Raw genomic sequence first — 19,461 nt, 5'->3', positions numbered from 1 at the left:
CCCTCCTGTTAGAATGGGGGAAGCAGGGGGGGTGTTGGGAAGGTGGTGAGAAGCCAAGAAGGGTGGGTTAGGGCCTGGCATGATGGGGGCGGGGAGGGAGGGTCAATCAGCACTCACCTTCATAGCAAGGGATCAGCGTCCTGCCTTTGGCCTGGAGGTTGGACGGGATGATGTAACAGAAGCCGTGGGGCAGGATGTGGTCTGTCTCGTAGTAGATGTTCTTCCAGCGGTGGGCACAGGCCTACAGGACACAGAAGATCAGAGCAGCAGTCAAGCCAGGGAGGTCGCAAAGCAAAGCCCGGCAGTGCCAGGTAGTTCTGTGGGAGGAGAGGGGCACAGAGGGGCCTCCTTCCCTCCCCCACAAGCTACACCTCAACCAGGCGCTGTGCCCAAACATCAGTAGCCTGTGAGCCGGGGAGGCAGCCAGGGAGGCACCCCAGGAGGCACAGACAATCCACGCACATATAAACAAAAGAGGATCGTGGCAGGTGCCTTGAAAGAAAGACACTGGGTTATGGACTGACAAGCTAGGAGTGGGAGGACGGTTTTCACCTGGAGACCAGGGACAGCCTAAAGGATGAGAGAGAGCCAAACACACCAGGCACAGAGGGAAGTGTTTTCCAGCGGGAATAGCAGGTGCAAAGGAAAAGAACGTTTGGAGGTTCCAGAGAAAGATAGGAGGCCAGTGGGGCTGGTCTGGAGGGAGCTGAGGTCAGAGAGGGGCCAGGGGGCTTGGAGACCTTGGGGATGGCTGACTTTAGTGGACAGGCAAGGAGAAGCCAATGTAGAGTGCTACATAGGCCAGAGTGGCGTGGTCTGATCCACAGTTGGGAAAGCTAGCTGGGCTGCCCGGTGCAGACTGTAGGTAGGCAAGGGTGGTGTGTGTGTGTGAACATCCAGGTGAAAGATGCTTCTGCCTGGACCAGGACAGGGCGGGGTAGGGATGGGAGAAGGGTGTGGACTCAGGATGTGCACTTGAGGCAGAGTTGATGGGCCCAGCGACCCACCAGATGTGGGGAAGGCAGGAAAGGATGGAAAAGGAAACCAAGAGAAGAATAAGACAAGAACCAGATCTGAGCTGCGTCTGTCAACTATACCACAGCTCATAGCAACGCTGAGCGAGGCCAGGGATCGAACCTGTGTCCTCATGGATACTAGTCAGATTCGTTTCCACTGAGCCACGACAGGAACTCCCAGGATCGATTATTTTAAAATGCAATATTTTAAACTAAAAATAGAACTACCATATGACCTAGCAATTCCATTCCTGGGTATATATCCTAAAAAAAAAAAAAAAAAAAAAAACCAAAAACACGAATTCGAAAAGATACATGTACCCCAATATTCATAGCATTGCTATTCACACAATAACTAAGATATGGAAGCAACCTAAATGTCCCAAAAGACAAATGGGTAAAGAAGATGTGGTAGATATACACAATGGCATACTGCTCAGTCATTAAAAAAAAGAATGAAATGTTGCCATTTGCAGCAACATGGATGGACTGGGAGGGGCGTTATGCTAAGTGAAATATGTCTGACGGAGAAAGACAAATACTCTATGTTATCACCTATATACGGAATCTAAAAAAGAAAACAAACTAGTGAATATAACAAAAAAGCAGCAGACTCAGAGAACAAACTAGTGGTTATCAGTGGGGAGAGGGAAGGGACAAGATAGGGTAGGGGATTAAGAGGCATAAACTATTTTGTATAAAGGCTATAAGGATATATTGTACAGCACAGGAAACCCAGCCAATGTTCTATAATAACTATAAATGGAGTGTAACATTTAAAATTGTGAAACACTATATTGTACACATAACTTATACAATATTGTTCATCAACTCTACTTCACTTTTAAAAAGTAAAAAGAAAATAATAAAATGCAACATTTTAAGTACAGGCAAGTTTGTTTTTTGTCTTTTTAGGGCCACACCTGCAGCATATGGAGGTTCCCAGGCTAGGGGTCTAATCCGAGCTGTAGCTGCCAGCCTTCGCCAGAGCCACAGCAATGGGGGATCCAGGCCGCATCTGCGACCTACACCACAGCTCATGGCAACGCCGGATCCTTAACCCGCTGAGCGAGGCCAGGGATTGAACCTGCAACCTCATGGTTCCTAGTTGGATTGGTTAACCACTGAGCCACAACGGGAACTCCAGTAAAGGCAAGTTTTTATCTTCCTGGTCTGTTTGTGTGACATACACTGTCTTTACGGGTTGAAACATTCAGCATGTATGTGGTTTGTATTTGACCTCTGCTGCGACCCTGGAAAGTGGGAAGGTGTCTTAGAACCCCCATTTTCTGTAGGGAACCCTGGGTATCAGCGAGTACTCTGCTTAGCTTGCAGACTGCAAACTGGTTAAGTGCTGCAAACAGGTTGGGAACCCACATTTCAGTGTCCTCCTGGTCTCCTAGGAAACCATTTCCATCTTAAAACTCCCAATTCCAGGAGTTCCCATTGTGGCTCAGTGGAAACGAATGCGACTAGTGACCATGAGCTTTGATCCCTGACCTCACTCAGTGGATTAAGGATCCGGCATTGCTGTGAGCTGTGGTGTAGGTCGCAGACACGGCTTGGATCTGGCGTTGCCATGGCTGTGGCGTAGGCCGGTGGCTGTAGCTCCGATCTGACCCCTAGCCTGGGAACCTCCTTATGCCACGGGTGCAGCCCTAAAAAGCAAAAAAAAAAAAACCTCCCAATTTCCACCTGAGAAGCCATCAAAACCCACCCTTTGAGGCAGGGGGAGTAACTACTCTCCTTACAGTTTTCCCCACGGGTCTTAGGACCCCTGAGACAATCACTCTGGGTCCTAACAGTTACCAAGGCCACTGGGTAAGGGAGGGGGCTCTCCAGGGCCAGGGTATCCCCGAGGTCACTCTACCAAAAACATCACTGCCCACCAGCCTCTGGTCTCCTTCCCTGCAAGAAAACCACCCAAGGGCTCTTGACAAAGCCACCCTCTGTCCACAGGAAATAGAGGACTTTCAGAATAGCAGGAAACCTGAGCTTGCTTGCCCTACATGACCTACCACATTAAACTACGAAAAACAATCTCTTGTTATTCCTTATACTGCACACCACCTTCACCCCTTCCCCCTTGGTACTGTTCTGTGCTTCTAGAGCATTTCTCAGTAGATGGAAATGATTTCAGGCAAGAAGATATATAAAGGTGTTGCCAGGAGGATAATCACTCTGTCCCACTAAGGTTTTTTATTTTTATTCCTGACTCAATTTTGATAGCTTGTAAACCTGAATCACTCATCATCTAATTAGCTGGTAAATTAGTTCTATTTTAGTTTGTAAATTTGGCAAAGCAATCAGCTCCTTGGGCTTACCGTGTTTTATTGTATTTCTGGGTTACCAGAGCTGTAAAAGGCAGGCAAATGTTTATCTTAAAGCACCCTGACTCTTATGAAGAGAGACTTTCTGTATTTGATGTCTAGCTGATTATCTTTTTTTCTAAGTGCCATAAACTATTTAAGGAGTGACCTCAGAGAATTCCTAGAAGATCCAAAGACTGCATTTCACAGTAAGCGAAACTAAAATTAAGGCATTCTGTGGGGTCAGAGATCAGAGTGTGAAAGGCAGTTTGCATGTGAGAAAACAAGGAAAAGTGTCTCTGAACATAAATTATAGGAAGAAAAGACTTTGTTTAGCCATAATTATCCTTCTGTATACACACATGTCAATCTGACTCCTACATTAAGAAAAATTCCTAGGGACTGTCTCCAAAGCACTAATATCTCCATCAATCTCTCCAAATGAGTTCTGCTGAGAGGGAGGAAGAAGGGCAGAGCACAAGACCAGGAGGAAAAAGAACGCACCCTCTGGAAACAGCTTGCTCCAACTCAAATTCCAGAGAATTCTAACAAGAGGGGAAAGGGTCTAGGACCACCCTCAAATCTTAGCATCTGACATATTTCAAGTTATGAGGGTTGTTTTTCCTCCCAAAAGAATAAAAAGAAAAAGATGAGCAGTTTACTTCAAAGGCCTTTTTTTGTTGTATGGAAACGCACGTCCTTTGGGGGCAGGGGGGAGGGAGGAGCAGGGTACTGGGCCTCTCCGATGGCTCAGCCACAAAGGCATGTTAAGTCTTCCACCAACCCAGCCTCTTACACATGCATTCGCCATGCACAGAGTGCCAGAGCTTTGCTCATGTCTCATGTTCGAGAACGGGGGTACAGGAGATCAGGTCTATGATGTCACCAATCCCCACCCCCCGACCCTCTCGCCAAAGCAGCTTCCCCACCAAACCAAGAGAGGAGGGAGTGGCCTGGGAATTCCAGGCAAAGTCATTCCCAGAATGTTCACCCACTGAAGATGCATCAAGATGTATTCAGTTGGAGTTCCCTCTGTGGCTCAGCAGATAACGAACCCAACTAGGACCCATGAGGACAAGATTTGATCCCTGGCCTCGTGTGGCTGAAAGGATCCGGCATTGCCATGAGCTGTGGTGTAGGTCACAGACACAGCTTGGATCTGGCGTAGGCCGGCAGTTACAGCTCTGATTCAACCCCTAGCCTGAGAAGCTCCACATGCCATGGGTGCGGCCCTAAAATACCAAAAGCAAAAGATGTATATAGCTGATCTGCACACCTTCCTGCATGGATGCCACAGCTCAACAAAAAGTTCACTAAAAAAAATTTTTCTCAGGAAACAACACAACAGAAATAAATGCAAAAATGTATCCTGTGACTTTGAAAAAACCGGACAGATGAGAAGTGGTGAATAGACAGCAACTGCCCTGATGCTTGGAAAGGAAACGGCTATGAGATTGAGCCGGAGAAAACTGCTTCCTCCCAGACATCAGCTGGATGCTGACTGAATTTGTGTCTAGGCCTTGCAGACTTGGCTAAAGAGCAGAAATACCAGACTTGAACATTGTGAGCTGCCCTCCCGGGTCCCAGAGCCCACACTGGGTTTATCAGGTGGTTAGTACAAGAAGTGATTCTTTTTCCCCTTATTTCTTAAAGGGTCACTTGCCTCGGATCCCAACGCTGTATTCATGTCCAGTATCATGTGTTCCCTGGGGTGATGGAAGGAACCACAATGCATGTGGATCCCTAATGCGCAGGTACAAAGCCAAGGGTAGCCTGCCAGACCAGCCCAACATTCTGGGTCTTGCCAGAGTCGTCTGCTGGGTCCAAGGGCCAGAAAATGCCATTTGTCATCAAAACACTTGACTCCAGGTCACAGCTTTCCAACTCGATATCTGTTCTTTACTTTGAAATCAGCACCAGCTGCCATTTTCAAAAAAAAGCCAACCACCTCTCCCTCTTCAAGCCCAACCCTGGAATCCAGTATTATGCTCCTTGGGGATACAAGTGTCATGGCCACATCCCTGAGCACCTCCCAACTTCTCAAAACATGTTGGAATGATACATATCTTCCTGTTCTTGACTTTCAAAATAAATACCTGCCTCCCAGAAAGCTTTGACAGGTAGAATTAAGACATTAAAAAAAAAAAAGGACTTTGCATTGTGTTGCAGTGGAAACAAACCGGACTGGTAACCGTGATGACGTGGGTTCAATCCCTGGCCTCACTCAGTGGATTAAGGATCTGGCATTGCCATGAGCTGTGGTGTAGGTCGCAGATGCAGCTCGGATCCTGAGTTGCTGTGGCTGTGTTGTAGGCCCGAAGCTGTAGCTCTGATTTGACCCCTAGCCTGGAACATTCATATGCCACAGGTGTTGTCCTAAAAAGCTAAAAAAAAAAAAAAAGCAATGGATATGAGGCCTCCAAAATATGAAAATGGACTGGGGCACCCCTCCTGGTGCCCTGTTGTCACCTATCATTTCCTAGGCACATTTTACAATCTTTTGCCTCATGCTTCTATCAACCACTTAGAATCAGTCACCAAGAAGAGATGGCAACTGATTTGGTTTCTAACCGTTTTAACCTTGACACTCAGCCCCTACATTATTCAAACATGCCTTTAGATACCACTCCTTAGATCTTCTCCAAGTGCCAAGAGTGAAAAGAGTAGAAGATCTGGTCTCTGTCCCTAAGTGGTTTCCATTAAAAATAAGTTATACACAGAAAGTTCCCTGGTGGCCTAACAGTTAAAGAATCGGGCACTGTCACTGCTGTGATGCCAGTTCAACCTCTGGTCTAGGAGCTTCCAAAGGCTGTGAGTGTAGACAAAAATAAATAAATGAAAAAAATGTTTTAAGTTATAAACATAAGGTAACAACATAATGCTGAGCTCCTAATGACACAAAAGATGACAGTACTGGAGGTGGTAGGGCTTGGAGGTAGCAGAATCTAAACCAGGGAGGACAGAGCAGACCTGGTTCAAAACTTTCCTGGCAAGATGGCACATATGCAAAAGCCATGAGAACAACTCAATAATAGAAAATCTAGTTTTAAAAATCAGCAAAGGGGAGTTCCCGTCGTGGCGCAGTGGTTAACGAATCCGACTAGGAACCATGAGGTTGCGGGTTCGGTCCCTGCCCTTGCTCAGTGGGTTAACGATCCGGCATTGCCGTGAGCTGTGGTGTAGGTTGCAGACGCGGCTCGGATCCTGCGTTGCTGTGGCCCTGGCATAGGCCGGTGGCTACAGCTCCGATTGGACCTCTAGCATGGGAACCTCCATATGCCGCGGGAGCGGCCCAAGAAATAGCAAAAAGACAAAAAAAAATAAAATAAAATAAAATAAAAATAAATAAAATAAAAATCAGCAAAGGATTTGAACAGACATTTCTCCAAAGATGACATACAAAGAGCCAACAAGCATGTGAAAAGATGCTCAACCTCGCTAATCATTAGGGCAAAGCAAATCAAAACCACAATGAGATGCCACTTCATACCCATTAGGATGGCTACTATTAAAACAAAATTAAGTGATGGCAGGGATGTGAAGAAATTGGAATGCTCCCCTTGTGCGCTCTCGGTGGGAATGTAAAATGGGGCAGCCACTGTGGACGTCAGTATAAATATTCCTCAAAATTTAGAGACAGAATTACCATAGGATTTAGCAATCCCACTTCTGGGTTTACATACAGAAGAACTGAAAAGAGGATCTCGAAGAGAGATTTGCTCACCCATGATCACAGCAGCATTATTCACAATAGTCAAGACAAGGAAGCAACTCCAATATCCATCAATGGATAAAGATAATGTGGTATATATGTAAAGTGAAATATTATTCCCGCCTTTAAAATTAAGGAAATTAAAACTTTCCTTGAAAAAGACACATGAACCCTTATGTTCATAGCAGCACTATTCACAATAGCTAAGACGTGGAAACAACTGACAGAGGAATGGATTAAGAAGAGGAGATATATATACAAAATGGAATACTACTCAGCCATAAAAAAGAACAAAATAAGGCCATTTGCAGCAGCATGGATGGAAGTAGAGACTCTCATACTAAGTGAAATAAATCAGAAAGAGAAAGACAAATACCATGATATCACTTATATGTGGAATCTAATACATAACACAAATGAGCCTTTCCACAGAAAAATTTATGGACTTGGAGAACAGACTTGTGGTTGCCAAGGGGGAGTGGGATGGACTGGGAATTTGGGGTTAATAGATGCAAACTATTGCCTTTGGAATGGATAAGCAATAAGATCCTGCTGTATAGGACTGGGAACTATATCTAGTCACTTATGATGGAGCATGATGGAGGATAATGTGAGAAAAAGAATGAATATATATATGTATGTATGACTGGGTCACTTTGCTGCACAGTAGAAAACTGACAGAACACTGTAAACCATCTATAATGGAAAAAATAAAAATCATTAAAGCAGTAGTAAAATAAAGGAAATTATGTCTTGCGCTTCAATGTGGATGAAACTTGAGGACACTACGCCAAGTGGAATAAGCCAGTCACAAAAAGACAAATGCTTCATATAAATGGAATCATGTGCTATGTTAAGTAGCCAAACTCTTAAGAGAGTTGGGGGATGGGGAGGGCGGGAGACAGTGTTCAATGGGTTTAGAATTTGTCTTGCAAGACAAGGAAGTTCTTGAGGTCTGCTGTACAACACTGTACATACAGTTAACAAAACTACACTGTACACTTAACAATGGATACAATGGTAAATTTTATGTTGTTTTTTGACCACAATATTTTTAAAAAGCCGTGAGGAAAGCTGATGCTGCTGGATGCCCCCAACCCCCGCCACAGAGCAGCTTATTGAATGGATGCTGCAGTAACTGTGTAAAACATGAGAAAAATAGCTCCATGTGCAATGGATGAGGATGGGATGATCACAGCATTACAGCACCAATGGCCCAGCTCTGCCTTCTTGGCTTCCTTGGTTCAACTGTCCCCATGGTCATGTTCATGTCCCCAGAGACAGCCCCTTCCTGATACTGATTTGCAACAACACAAACCCTTTGGAAACAAGCTCTCAGCCACATGGAGGTCATCCTTCCATGGGGAGGGGAAGTGTTTTCATGGCAGTAACCTCTGGGTCCAGGTTCAAGGTTCAGGGTTCGGGAACCAGCTTACAGCCTCCTCCATTCTCCATGTTGACCTCAGGCTACCCTGCTGTGCATAAGGATCAGCTTCTTCCCTTCCCACATTCACCTGGGATGGCAGACAAGCCTCCTGGGTCCTCATTATGCAGTCAAGGTCAGGCCACCACATCTGGGGGAATGGAGAGGTTGGAGAGGATCCAGGGCAGCAAGGGTGAAGGTGATTAAAGGGCTGGAAACCAAGGCAAACAGTGGGCTGGGGGCCTCAACAGGACCTACAACAGTGTCTACTAGGGAGGCCCTGTGATGCTGGCAACAGCATCCAGATGCTTTGGGGCCTGACAGGGAGATGCTTCATGTGTGCTGAAGAGGCAGGCAGAATTCAGGAGACCAGCTCCTGCCATGGAGAAGTCTAACACAGACTGGGCTCCTCAGAGAGGGGACAGAAACACTCTGCCTGGAGCCTGAAGGACAACCTGTTTCCCCCGGTGGGGGTAAATATATGTGAAACCTTCAGCTTTATAGCAGCTGGTCCAAAGGAAGCCCTCCATACATGGCAGCTGGTATCTTTTTCCCTCCTTGATCTTCTCCTTTTTTCAACAAAAACCTTTATACACCTTCTAAGAGAAGGTCGATGAAGTCAGAACACAGGGTTTCCCAGGGAGGGGGTGGGTGGTGGGGCACAAGGGACATTCAGGGGTGTCAGCAATGGGGATACACGAGGACATGTACGTGAAGAATCCAACCTGCTCTTCACTGAAAACTGTGAATGTTAAGAACGTTAGTGTTATACCTCCAGAGAAAAGTGCAAAAGACAAAAAGGGACAAAACAAGACCTCTGAGTCAGATTTTGCTGAGGCCAATAAAACACGCTACAATGACGGAAATGTTTGCTCTGCATCGCCCAATGCGGCACCCAGCAGACACCTATGATTATTCAGCACTTGAAAAGCAGTTAGTGTGACTGAACTGAATTTTTTTCTCTAATTCTGATAAATTTAAATAACTCATGCAGCTGGTAACTGCCTTATTGGGCAATCCTAGGATATCGCAAGTCTCAAGAGCAAAGACTTCTTTTCTTTTTAAATTCTTTAATTTCTTACATTTTTATTGAATTTATTACATTTATAGTTATACAATGATCATCACAATCCACTTTTATAGGATTTTCCATCCCACAACCCCAGCCCATCCCCCCACCCCCCAAACTGTCTCCTTTGGAGACCATAAGTTTTTCAAAGTCTGTGAGTCAGTATTATCTGTTCTGCAAAGTTCATTGTGTCCTTTTCTCAGATTCCATGTGTCAGTGATAGCATTTGATGTTGGTGTCTCATTGTATGGCTGTCTTCAATTATTAGCATGATAACTTGTAGGTCCATCCATGTTACTAAAAATGTCGTTATTTGGTTCCTTTTAATGGCTGAGTAATATTCCATTGTGCATATGTACCACATCTTCCTCTTTCGATGGACATTTAGGTTGTTTCCATGTCTTGGCTATTGAAAAGAGTGCTGCAATGAACATCGGAGTACATGTCTCTCTTTGAGTCATGGTTTTCTCTGGATAGATGCCCAGGAATGGGATTGCTGGATCAAATGGTAGTTCTATTTTTAGTTTTATGAGGAATCACCATACTGTTTTCCACAGTGGTTGCACCAATTTACAATCCCACCAACAGTGTACTAGGGTTCCTTTTTCTCCACACCTTCTCCAGCACTTATTGTTTGTACACTTTTGGATAACGGCCATTCTGGCTGGTGTAAGGTGGCACCTCAGAGTGGTTTTGATTTGCATTTCTCTAATAATGAGTGATGTTGCACATCTTTTCATGTGTTTTTTGGCCATCTGTATGTCTTCTTTGGAGAACTGTCTATTTAGATCTTCTGCCCATTTTTTGATTGGGTTTTTTTGTGTGGCATGGAGTTGCAGAAGGTGTTTATAAATTTTGGAGACTAATCCCTTGTCAGTCAATTCATTTGCAAAGATTTTCTCCCATTCTGTGGGTTGTCTTCTTGTGTTGTTTAGGGTTTCCTTTGCTGTGCAGAAACTTTGAAGTTTGATTAGGTCCCATTTGTTTATTTTTGTTTTTACTATCATTACTCTAGGAGGTGCATCTGAGAAGATGTTGCTGTTGTTTTGTTGGAGAGTGTTTGGCCTATGTTTTCCTCTAAGAGTTTGATAGTGTCTGATCTTATATCTAGGTCTTTAATCCATTTTGAGTTTCTTTTGTGTATGGTGTTAGGGAGTGTTCTAATTTCATTCTTTTCCATGTGGCTGTCCAGTTTTCCCAGCACCACTTATTGAACAAGCTGTCCTTTCTCCATTGTATATTCTTGCCTCCTTTGTCATGGATTAATTGGCTATAGGTGTATGGGTTTAATTCTGGGCTTTCTCTCCTGTCCACTGATCTATATTTCTGTCTTTGTGCCAGTACCATACGGTTTTGATGACTGTTGCTTTGTAGTAATAGTCTGAAGTCAGGGTGCCTGATTCCTCCAGCTCTATTTTTCTTTTTCAGGATGTCTTTGGCTATTCTGGGTCTTTTGTGCTTCCAAACTTTAAAATATTTGTTCTAGTTCTCTTAAAAATGTCCTTGGTAATTTGATAGGGATTGCATTGAATCTGTAGATTGCCTTGGGTGGTGTAGTCATTTTGATAATATTGACTCTTCCAATCCACGAGCATGGTATGTCTTTCCATCTCTTTGTGTCATCTTTGATTTCTTTCATCAGTGTCTTATAGTTTTCAGAGTACAGGTTTTTTTTTTTTTTTTTTTTTTTGTCTCTTTAGGTAGGTTTACTCCTAGGTATTTCATTCTTTTGGATGCGATGGTAAATAGGATTGCTTCCCTAATTTCTCTTCCTGATCTTTCATTGTTAGTATATAGAAATGCAGTTGATTTCTATGTATTAATTTTGTATCCTGCGACTTTGCCAAATTCATTTATGAGATCTAACAGTTTTCTGGTAGAGGCTTTAGGATTCTCTAGGTATAGTATCATGTCCCTTGTCCCTTAAAATATTCATTTTAAAGTCTATTTTGTCTGATATGAGTATTGCTACTCCAGCTTTCTTTTGATTCCCGTTTGCATGGAATATTTTCTTCCATCCTCTCACATTCAATTCGTATGTGTCCCTAGAAGTGAAATGGGTCTCTTGAAGACAGCATATATGTGGGTCTTGTTTTTGTATCCATTCAGCCAGTCTATGTCTTTTAGTTGGGGCATTTAGTCCATTAACATTTAAGGTAATTATTGATATGTATGTTCTTATTGCCATTTTATTAATTGCTTTGGCTTTGTTTTTGCTGGGTTTGTTTTTGTTTTTGTTTTTTTGTCTTTTTGTCTCTTGAGGGCCACACCCATGGCATATGGGGGTAACCACCATAGGAGTCTGATCGGAGCTACAGCTGCCAGCCACAGACAAAACAACACCAGATCCAAGCCGTGTCTGTGACCTATGCCACAGCCCATGGCAACGCTGGATCCTTCATTCACTGAGCGAGGCCAGGGATCAAACCCAAAACTTCATGGTTCCTAGTTGGATTTCTTTCCACTGTGCCACAACGGGAACTCCCTGAGTTGATTTTTCTTATTTGTTTCTGTATCAATTGTACATTTTTGGTTTGCAGTTATTCTGAAGTTTTGATACAAGAGTCTATATACATACGAGATTGTTTTAAGTTGTTGGTCTCTTAATTGCAAGTGCATCTCCAGTGTCCTGCATTTGTACCCTCCTCTTCTCACCATTTCTGATTTTGGTGGCATAATTGTGCATGGATGATTTCATATCTTTACTGTATACATACCTTTACTGGTGAGCCTTGTCATTTGTGGAATTTTTGTTTCTGGTTGCGGCCTTTTCTTTTCTGCCTAGAGAAGTTCCTTTTGTATTTGTTGTAAAGCTGGTTTAGTGTTGCTGAATTCTCTTAGCTTTTGCTTATCTGTCAAGCTTTCGATTACTCCTTCAAATCTGAATGAGAGCCTTGCTGGGTAAAGTAATCTTGGTTGGAGGTTTTTTCCTTTTATCATGTTAAATATATCATGCCACTCCCTTCTGGCCTGCAGAGTTTCTGCTGAAAAATCTGCTGATAACCTTATCGGGGTTCCCTTGTATGTTATTTGTTTCTTTTCCCTAGCTGCTTTCAAGATTTTCTCTTTGTCTTTAATTTTGGTCAGTTTGATTAATATGTGTCTTAATGTATTCCTCCTTGGGTTTATTTTATATGGATTTGTTAGGGAAGTTTTCGGCTATTATCTCTTGGAATGTTTTTTCTGTCCCTTTCTCTCTCTCTTCTCCTTCTGGCACCCCTATAACACGGATGTTGGTGCATTTAACGTTGTCCCAGATTTCTCTGAGACTCTCATTTGTTTTCAATCTTTCTTCTCTTTTCTGTTCCACGTCCATAACTTCCACTAATCTGTCCTCCACCTAGCTTATTTGTTCTTCTGCCTCTTGTATTCTGCTGTTAGCTGCTTCTAATGAATTTTTTATTTCAGTTATTGTATTTTGCATCTCTTCTTGCTTAAGTTTTATATCTTGTATCTCTTTGTTCAGTGTTTCCTGTAAATTATCCATCTTGGCCTCCAGTTTATGTCTAATGTCTTGCATCATCTTCAGCATCAACAGTCTAAAGTCTTTTTCCCAGAGGCTGAGAATCTCCTGATCACTTAGCTGATTTTCTGGGGGTTTTCCTTTCTCCCTCATCTGAGTTATAGTTCTCTGTCTTCTCATTTTTATAGGTTTTTGGTGTGGTGACCTTTTTATAGATAATAGAGTTGTAGCCTCTCTTACTTCTGGTGTCTGCCCCCCTTGTGGCTAAAGTCTGTATGGGAGCTTGCTGTAAGCTTCCTGATGGGAGGGACTGATGCCTGCCCACTGGTAGGTGGAGCCAATTCCTATCCCTCTGGTGGGTGGGGCTTTGTCTCTGGGTGAGATTAGAGCTGGCTGTGTACCTAGGGGTTCTTTAGGCAGGCTGTTTACTGATGGGCAGGGCTATGATCCCACCTGGATTGTTGTTTGCCCTGGGGCTTCTCTAGAGAAAGGCACACTGCTGAATATTCCTAAGAGCTTTGCTTCCAATGTCCTTCCCCCACAAAAAGCCACATTCACCCCTGTTTTCCCAGGAGGTCCTCCAAGAACTGTAGTCAGGTTTGACCCAGATTCCTACGGAGACTTTGCTTTGCCCTGGGGCCCAGTGCACATGAAAGTCCGTGTGCACCTTTTAAGAATGGGGTCTCCATTTCCCCCGGTCCCGTGGAGCTCCTGCACACAAGCCCCACTGGTCTTCCACACCAGATGCTCTGGGGGCTCTTTCTCCCAGTGCCAGATCCCCACACATGGGGGTCTGATGTGGGGCTCAGAACTCTCACTCCTGTAGGTGAGTCTCTGTGATACAGTTACTTTCCAGTCTGTGGGGCTTTCCACCCAGGAGGTATGGGGTTGCTTATATCACATAATCGCCCCTCCTACCTCTTGATGTGGCCTCCTCTTTGTCTTCTGGAGTAGGATATCTTCAGTCCATTTGGCTGAAGATTGCTCAGCATTTGGTTGTAAATTTTGTTGTGTTTTTAGGAGAGAAGTTGAGCTCCAGTCCTTCTATTCTGCCATCTTAATCCCATATCCCTTTTTTTTTAATGGCCACAGTAATAGCATGTGGAAGTTCTGCCAGCCATAGCCACAACCATAACAGATCCAAGCCACATCTGCAACCTATACTGCAGCTTACAGCAATAGTGGATCCTTAACCCATTGAGTGAGGCTAGGGACTGAACCTGCACCCTCATGGACACTATGTCAGGTTCTTAACCCACTGAGCTACAATGGGAACTCTATGACTTCTTATTCTTTGCTTCTATCTCCCTCAACTAATGGATCTGAATATATTAGATGCACTTTGGGAATGCATGACTATTTTAAAACAATGTGTACATATTCCCTGAAGTAGAATGCTGTGTAGGAATGCATAGGAATGAAGTAATGACACACAAAATATAGATTATCCTCACAAGTATTATGCTGAGTGGGGAAAAAAAGTCTTACACAAAAGAGCACACACTGTATGATTCCATTTATATGAAATTCTAGAAAAAGCAGAAGTAACCCCTGTCAATACAAATCCTAGCAGTGACTGCCTTGACATGTAAGAAGCTGGCTAGAAAGGAACACAAAAGAACTTTCTGGGATGACAGACGTATCCTCTCTCCTGATGGGTTGATGGTCACATAAGTCATCAATGTCAAAAATCCAAACTGTCATCTTAAGGTCTGTGCCTTTTATGTAAATTACTTCAATTTAAAAAGACACCCACAAGAAAACATTTATGTAATGAATGAGATTTACAAAGCACTTTTCACAAACATTTTGTCATTTTTCAATAACCCCATCTCAGAATCCTTGGACAGACATTATTAACATTGGACAGATGAAGACAAGAGAAAGATGAATCATTTGTCCAAGCAGTAGTCCACAAGAGACCACCTCAAAGTCACGCCCTGGTGGCCATGCCATCTAGCTTTTCTAAGGGGTCAAGGTCATTCACTTCCTGGGTGCCACACACCCCCTCCCCCTGGCACTCCCAGGAGGCCTTACCAGCACTTGGCCATCAGCCTTGGGCTGCCGGGCCAGGCTCACCCCCATCCATTCATCATCTCGGTCTTCCCGGCAGGTCTTTCCACAGGACATGCCCCGATTCTTCCCTGGAGGAAAAAGAAAACCCAGACTTGGATCGAGGAATGCTATTCTGCTGTCTGCTTTTCCAAGGGCAGCTTAAAACCGAAGTATTTATTGCCAGCCCATAAATAAAGAACTTTAAGAAAATATAAATTGATTCCATCACCACGTATACCGTTTAATTCAGCCAATTTTTTTTCCTAACAAGACTTTCTCTATAAAGGAGCTGTGCATTGATGTAATGTTATGAAGTAAGCTACTTAAATTGTTAAAGTACCAGTGACAAATAGCTTGCAATCCAGTCATTCTGAGTAGCACTAGAGAACACCATGGATATCGCTCCTTTCCTGCTAAAACATATCATGAAAATTCTTTATCTAAAAAAAAGTAGATGATCTTGTTGGGAAATGGTTTTGGAGAAAGTGAGGACTTAAAAGTGATGATTACAATAAAATAGCTCCTACTTATTGAGTACCTGCTATGTGCCAAGCACAATTCTGTGTAATCACCTCTACTGTCTCATTGATCTTCTCAAGGTAACCCTTGTGAGGTAGCTACCTTCCTTCTCATTTTATAGGTGAGGAAACTAAGGCCAAAGAGTCTAAGGGATATTCCCTGTTAAGTCCCAACTAGTAACTGGCAGAGCTGGGCTCTGAACCCAGAGATCCACTCAATTCCAAAGATGATGTATTTTCCACCAGACCACAGTGGGCTTTTAAAAACATCCCTCAATCATATCTTTCCCCACTTAAAACATAAAACCTAGCATTGCTTTTAATGGCCTCCTCCGACCCTTGTATATAGAAGAGAATCCCAACACCTTACCCCAGCCTGTGGGGCCCGGTGTGGTCCAGCTCGCCAACCTCCTCTGCTTCCACACTTCTCCCCTGCTCATCACTCAAGCCACACTGTCCTCACTCTGAATTTTAAAACGGCACAAAATTTCCTCCAAATGGAGATTCTTCCACCTGTACATGCCCAGCTAACTGCTGCCCATCTTTCCAATTACGTGTGAAGGTCACTTCCCTACCTAGGACCTTCCAATCTAGATTAGATCAAACACTCACCTCCCCTCTGATCTTCTCACACTTATTAATCTGTTAACATCTCCTTTGCCTACTAATGATAAGGTCCTGGATAGTAGGGTCTTTGGTATATCCTGTGCTGAGGAAGTAAGAGGTACTCAATATGTCATAAATGGATGGGTAGATGGACAAATGGATGGTAGAAAGGGAGGGATGGAAGGATGAAATGTGAATGAGTGATCAGGGTACAAAAGGTAACGTGTGAGGGTGTGTTACCCATTTCCATACTGGCAGTGAACATCCACCCACCTCGAGCCATATCCAGTTCAGTGCATCTTCGGTCAGGGTTGGTGTGGACTCGGCACTTAAACACAGCCCCAGGGGACTTCACTGAAGTGCTGTACTTGGAATCTGCCTTTGGTGCACCCACAAGGACCCTGCACATCAAGAAGAAAGGGAATTCAGTCACAATCTACTACCAGGAAAGGGGAAGCCAATGGTTAAATAGTCACCCAGCCATGGATGTGTCGCCTGAATGCTGACTAGGAAAACATATCCCAGGATTTCACAGTGCTGGAGGCCAGAAGGGAGGGCCTCCTATAGTCAACCTGCTAGGCTTCTAATGTGCCTGGAGAAAATCTGAGTCTGGCTGGCAACACATAAAACCAAAAAAAGGTTCCTATCCAGAATATATAAAGAACTCCCACAAATAAAAGATGAAAATATAGACAAACCAACAGAATAATAGACCAAAGACTTAAACAGATACTTGATGGAGGACAATAATCAAATGGCCAATAAACGAACAATCAATGTCATATACCACATTAACAAAAGAAAAGTCAGCAACCACGTGATCATCTCAATAGATGCAGAAAAAGCATTTGACAAAGTCCAACATCCTTTCACGATCAAAACTCTTACACAAGTGGGTATAGAGGGAATGTACCTTAACATAATAAAAGCCATTTATAACAAACCCACAGCAAATATAATACTCAATGGAGAAAAGCTGAAAGCCTTCCATTAAAATCTGGAACAAGACAAGGATGCCCACTCTCACCACTGTTATTCAACATAGCACTGGAAGTGCTAGCCACAGCAATCAGACAAACAAAAGAAATAAAAGGTATCCAAATTGCAAGAGAAGAGGTAAAACTGTCACTGTATGCAGATGACATGATACTATAGAAAACCCAAAGGCCTTGACCCAAAAACTGTTCGAACTGATCAACAAATTCAGCAAAGTAGCAGGATATAAGATTAACATACAGAAATCAGTCGCATTTCTGTATACTAACAATGAAACATTAGAAAAGGAATACAAAAATACAATACTTCTAAATTGCACCTCAAAAAAATCAAATACCTGGGAGTAAATCTAACCAAGGGGGTGAAAGACTTATATGCTGAGAACTATGAAACATTCATCAAGGAAATTAAAGAGGATTCAAAGAAATGGAAAGATATTCCATGCTCCTGAGTTGGAAAAATTAATACTGTAAAAATGGCCAAACTACCCAAAAAAATCTACAGATTCAATGCAATCCCCACCAAATTACCCATGACATTTTTCACAGAACTAAAACAAACAATCCAAAAATTTATATGGAACCACACAAGACTGAGAATTCCCAAAGCAATGCTGAGGAACAAAAACCAAGCAGGAAGCATTACTCTCCCAGACTTTAGGGACTATTACAAAGCCACAGTAATCAAGACAGTGTGGTACTGGTACCAAAACAGACACACAGAACAATGGAACAGAAAAGAGAACCCAGAAATAAGCCCACACCCCTACGGTCAATTAATCTTCAACAAAGGAGGCAAGAATATAAAATGGGGAAAAGACAGTCTTTTCAGTAAGTGGTGCTGGGAAAACTGGACAAGCTGCTTGTAAATCAATGAAACTGGAACACACCCTCACATCATGCACAAGAATAAAACTCAAAAATGGCTTGAAGACTTAAATATAAAACAAGACACCAAACTCCTAGAAGAAAACACAGGCAAAACATTCTCTGATTATCAACCTTACAAATGTTTTCTCAGGTCAGTCTCCCAAGACAACAGAAATAAAAGCAAAAATAAACCAATGGGACCCCATCAAACTGACAAAGCTTTTGCACAGCAAAGGAAACCATAAAAAAAAAAAAAGGCAACTTACAGAATGGGAGAAAACAGTTTCAAATGATGCAAGTTACAAGGGCTTAATCTCTAAAATATACAAATGACTTATACAACTCAACAGCAAAAAGCCAACAACTCAATGGAAAAACTGGCAAAAGACCTGAATAGACTTTTCTCCAAAGAAGATAGATGGTCAACAAGCACATGAAAAAGTGTTCAACATCACTGATTATCAGAGGAGTGCAAATCACAACTACTATGACATACCACTCATCATTCAGAACGGCCATCATTAATAAGCCCACAAATAACAAATGCTGGAGTGGGTGTGGAGAAAAGGGAACCCTCCTACACTGTCGGTGGGAATGTAAATTGATACAACCATCATGGAAAACAGTATGGAGGTACCTTAGAAAACTATACATAGAACTACCATATGACCCAGCAATCCCACTCTTGCGCATATATTCAGACAAAACTTTCCTGGAAAAAGACGCATGCACCCTCATGTTCATTGCAGCTCTATTCACAATAGCCAAGATGTGGAAACAACCCAAATGACCACTGACAGATGACTGGATTAAGATGTGGTATATACACACAATGGAATACTAGTCAGCCATAAGAAAGAACAAACTAATGCCATTTGCAGCAATATGGATGAAACTAGAGACTCTCATACTGAGTGAAGAAAGTCAGAAAGAGACAAATACCATATGGTATCACTTATAGCTGGAATCTAATATATGGCACAAATGAACCTTTCCACAGAAGAGAAAATCATGGACACGGAGAACAGACTTGTGGTTGCCAAGGGGGAGGGGGAAGGAGTGGGATGGATAGGGGATTTGGGGCTAATAGATGCAAACTATTGACTTTGGAATGGATAAGTAATGGGATCCTGCTGAATAGCACTGGGAACTATGTCTGGTCACTTGTGATGGAGATTATAATGTGAGAAAAAAGAATGTATGTATGTATGCATGACTTGGTCACTTTGCTGTGCAGTAGAAAATTGACAGAACAGTGTAACCAGCTATAATGGAAAAAATAAAAATCATCATAAAAAATAAAAACAAGAAAACTTGAAAAAAATTGAAAAGATCCTCAACCCTGTGCATTATCAGAGAAATCCAAACGACATCCTATTTCATACCAACAAGAAGGCTAAAACCAGAAAGACTGAAAACGCCAAG

At 43.0% G+C, this 19,461-nt stretch overlaps 1 protein-coding gene across 3 annotated transcripts in view; it reads right to left on the bottom strand.

Moving 5' to 3' along the window:
* Positions 1-19,461, bottom strand: part of ITGA9 (integrin subunit alpha 9) — a 357,221-nt gene that overhangs the window by 320,487 nt on the left and 17,273 nt on the right. For all 3 annotated transcript variants that reach the window (XM_021071658.1, XM_021071659.1, XM_021071660.1), the window contains exons 2-4: positions 16,445-16,572; positions 15,030-15,136; positions 118-241 (exon numbers count right to left, since the gene is read on the bottom strand). In XM_021071658.1, coding sequence (XP_020927317.1) covers positions 118-241; positions 15,030-15,136; positions 16,445-16,572 — 359 coding nt within the window. The remainder of the gene's footprint in view (positions 1-117; positions 242-15,029; positions 15,137-16,444; positions 16,573-19,461) is intronic.

The sequence above is a fragment of the Sus scrofa genome, chromosome 13 (assembly GCF_000003025.6).
Source record: "Sus scrofa isolate TJ Tabasco breed Duroc chromosome 13, Sscrofa11.1, whole genome shotgun sequence".
Lineage (NCBI taxonomy): Eukaryota > Metazoa > Chordata > Mammalia > Artiodactyla > Suidae > Sus > Sus scrofa.
Note: the sequence above shows the minus strand (reverse complement) of the source record. Positions and strands in the feature narration are given on the sequence as shown.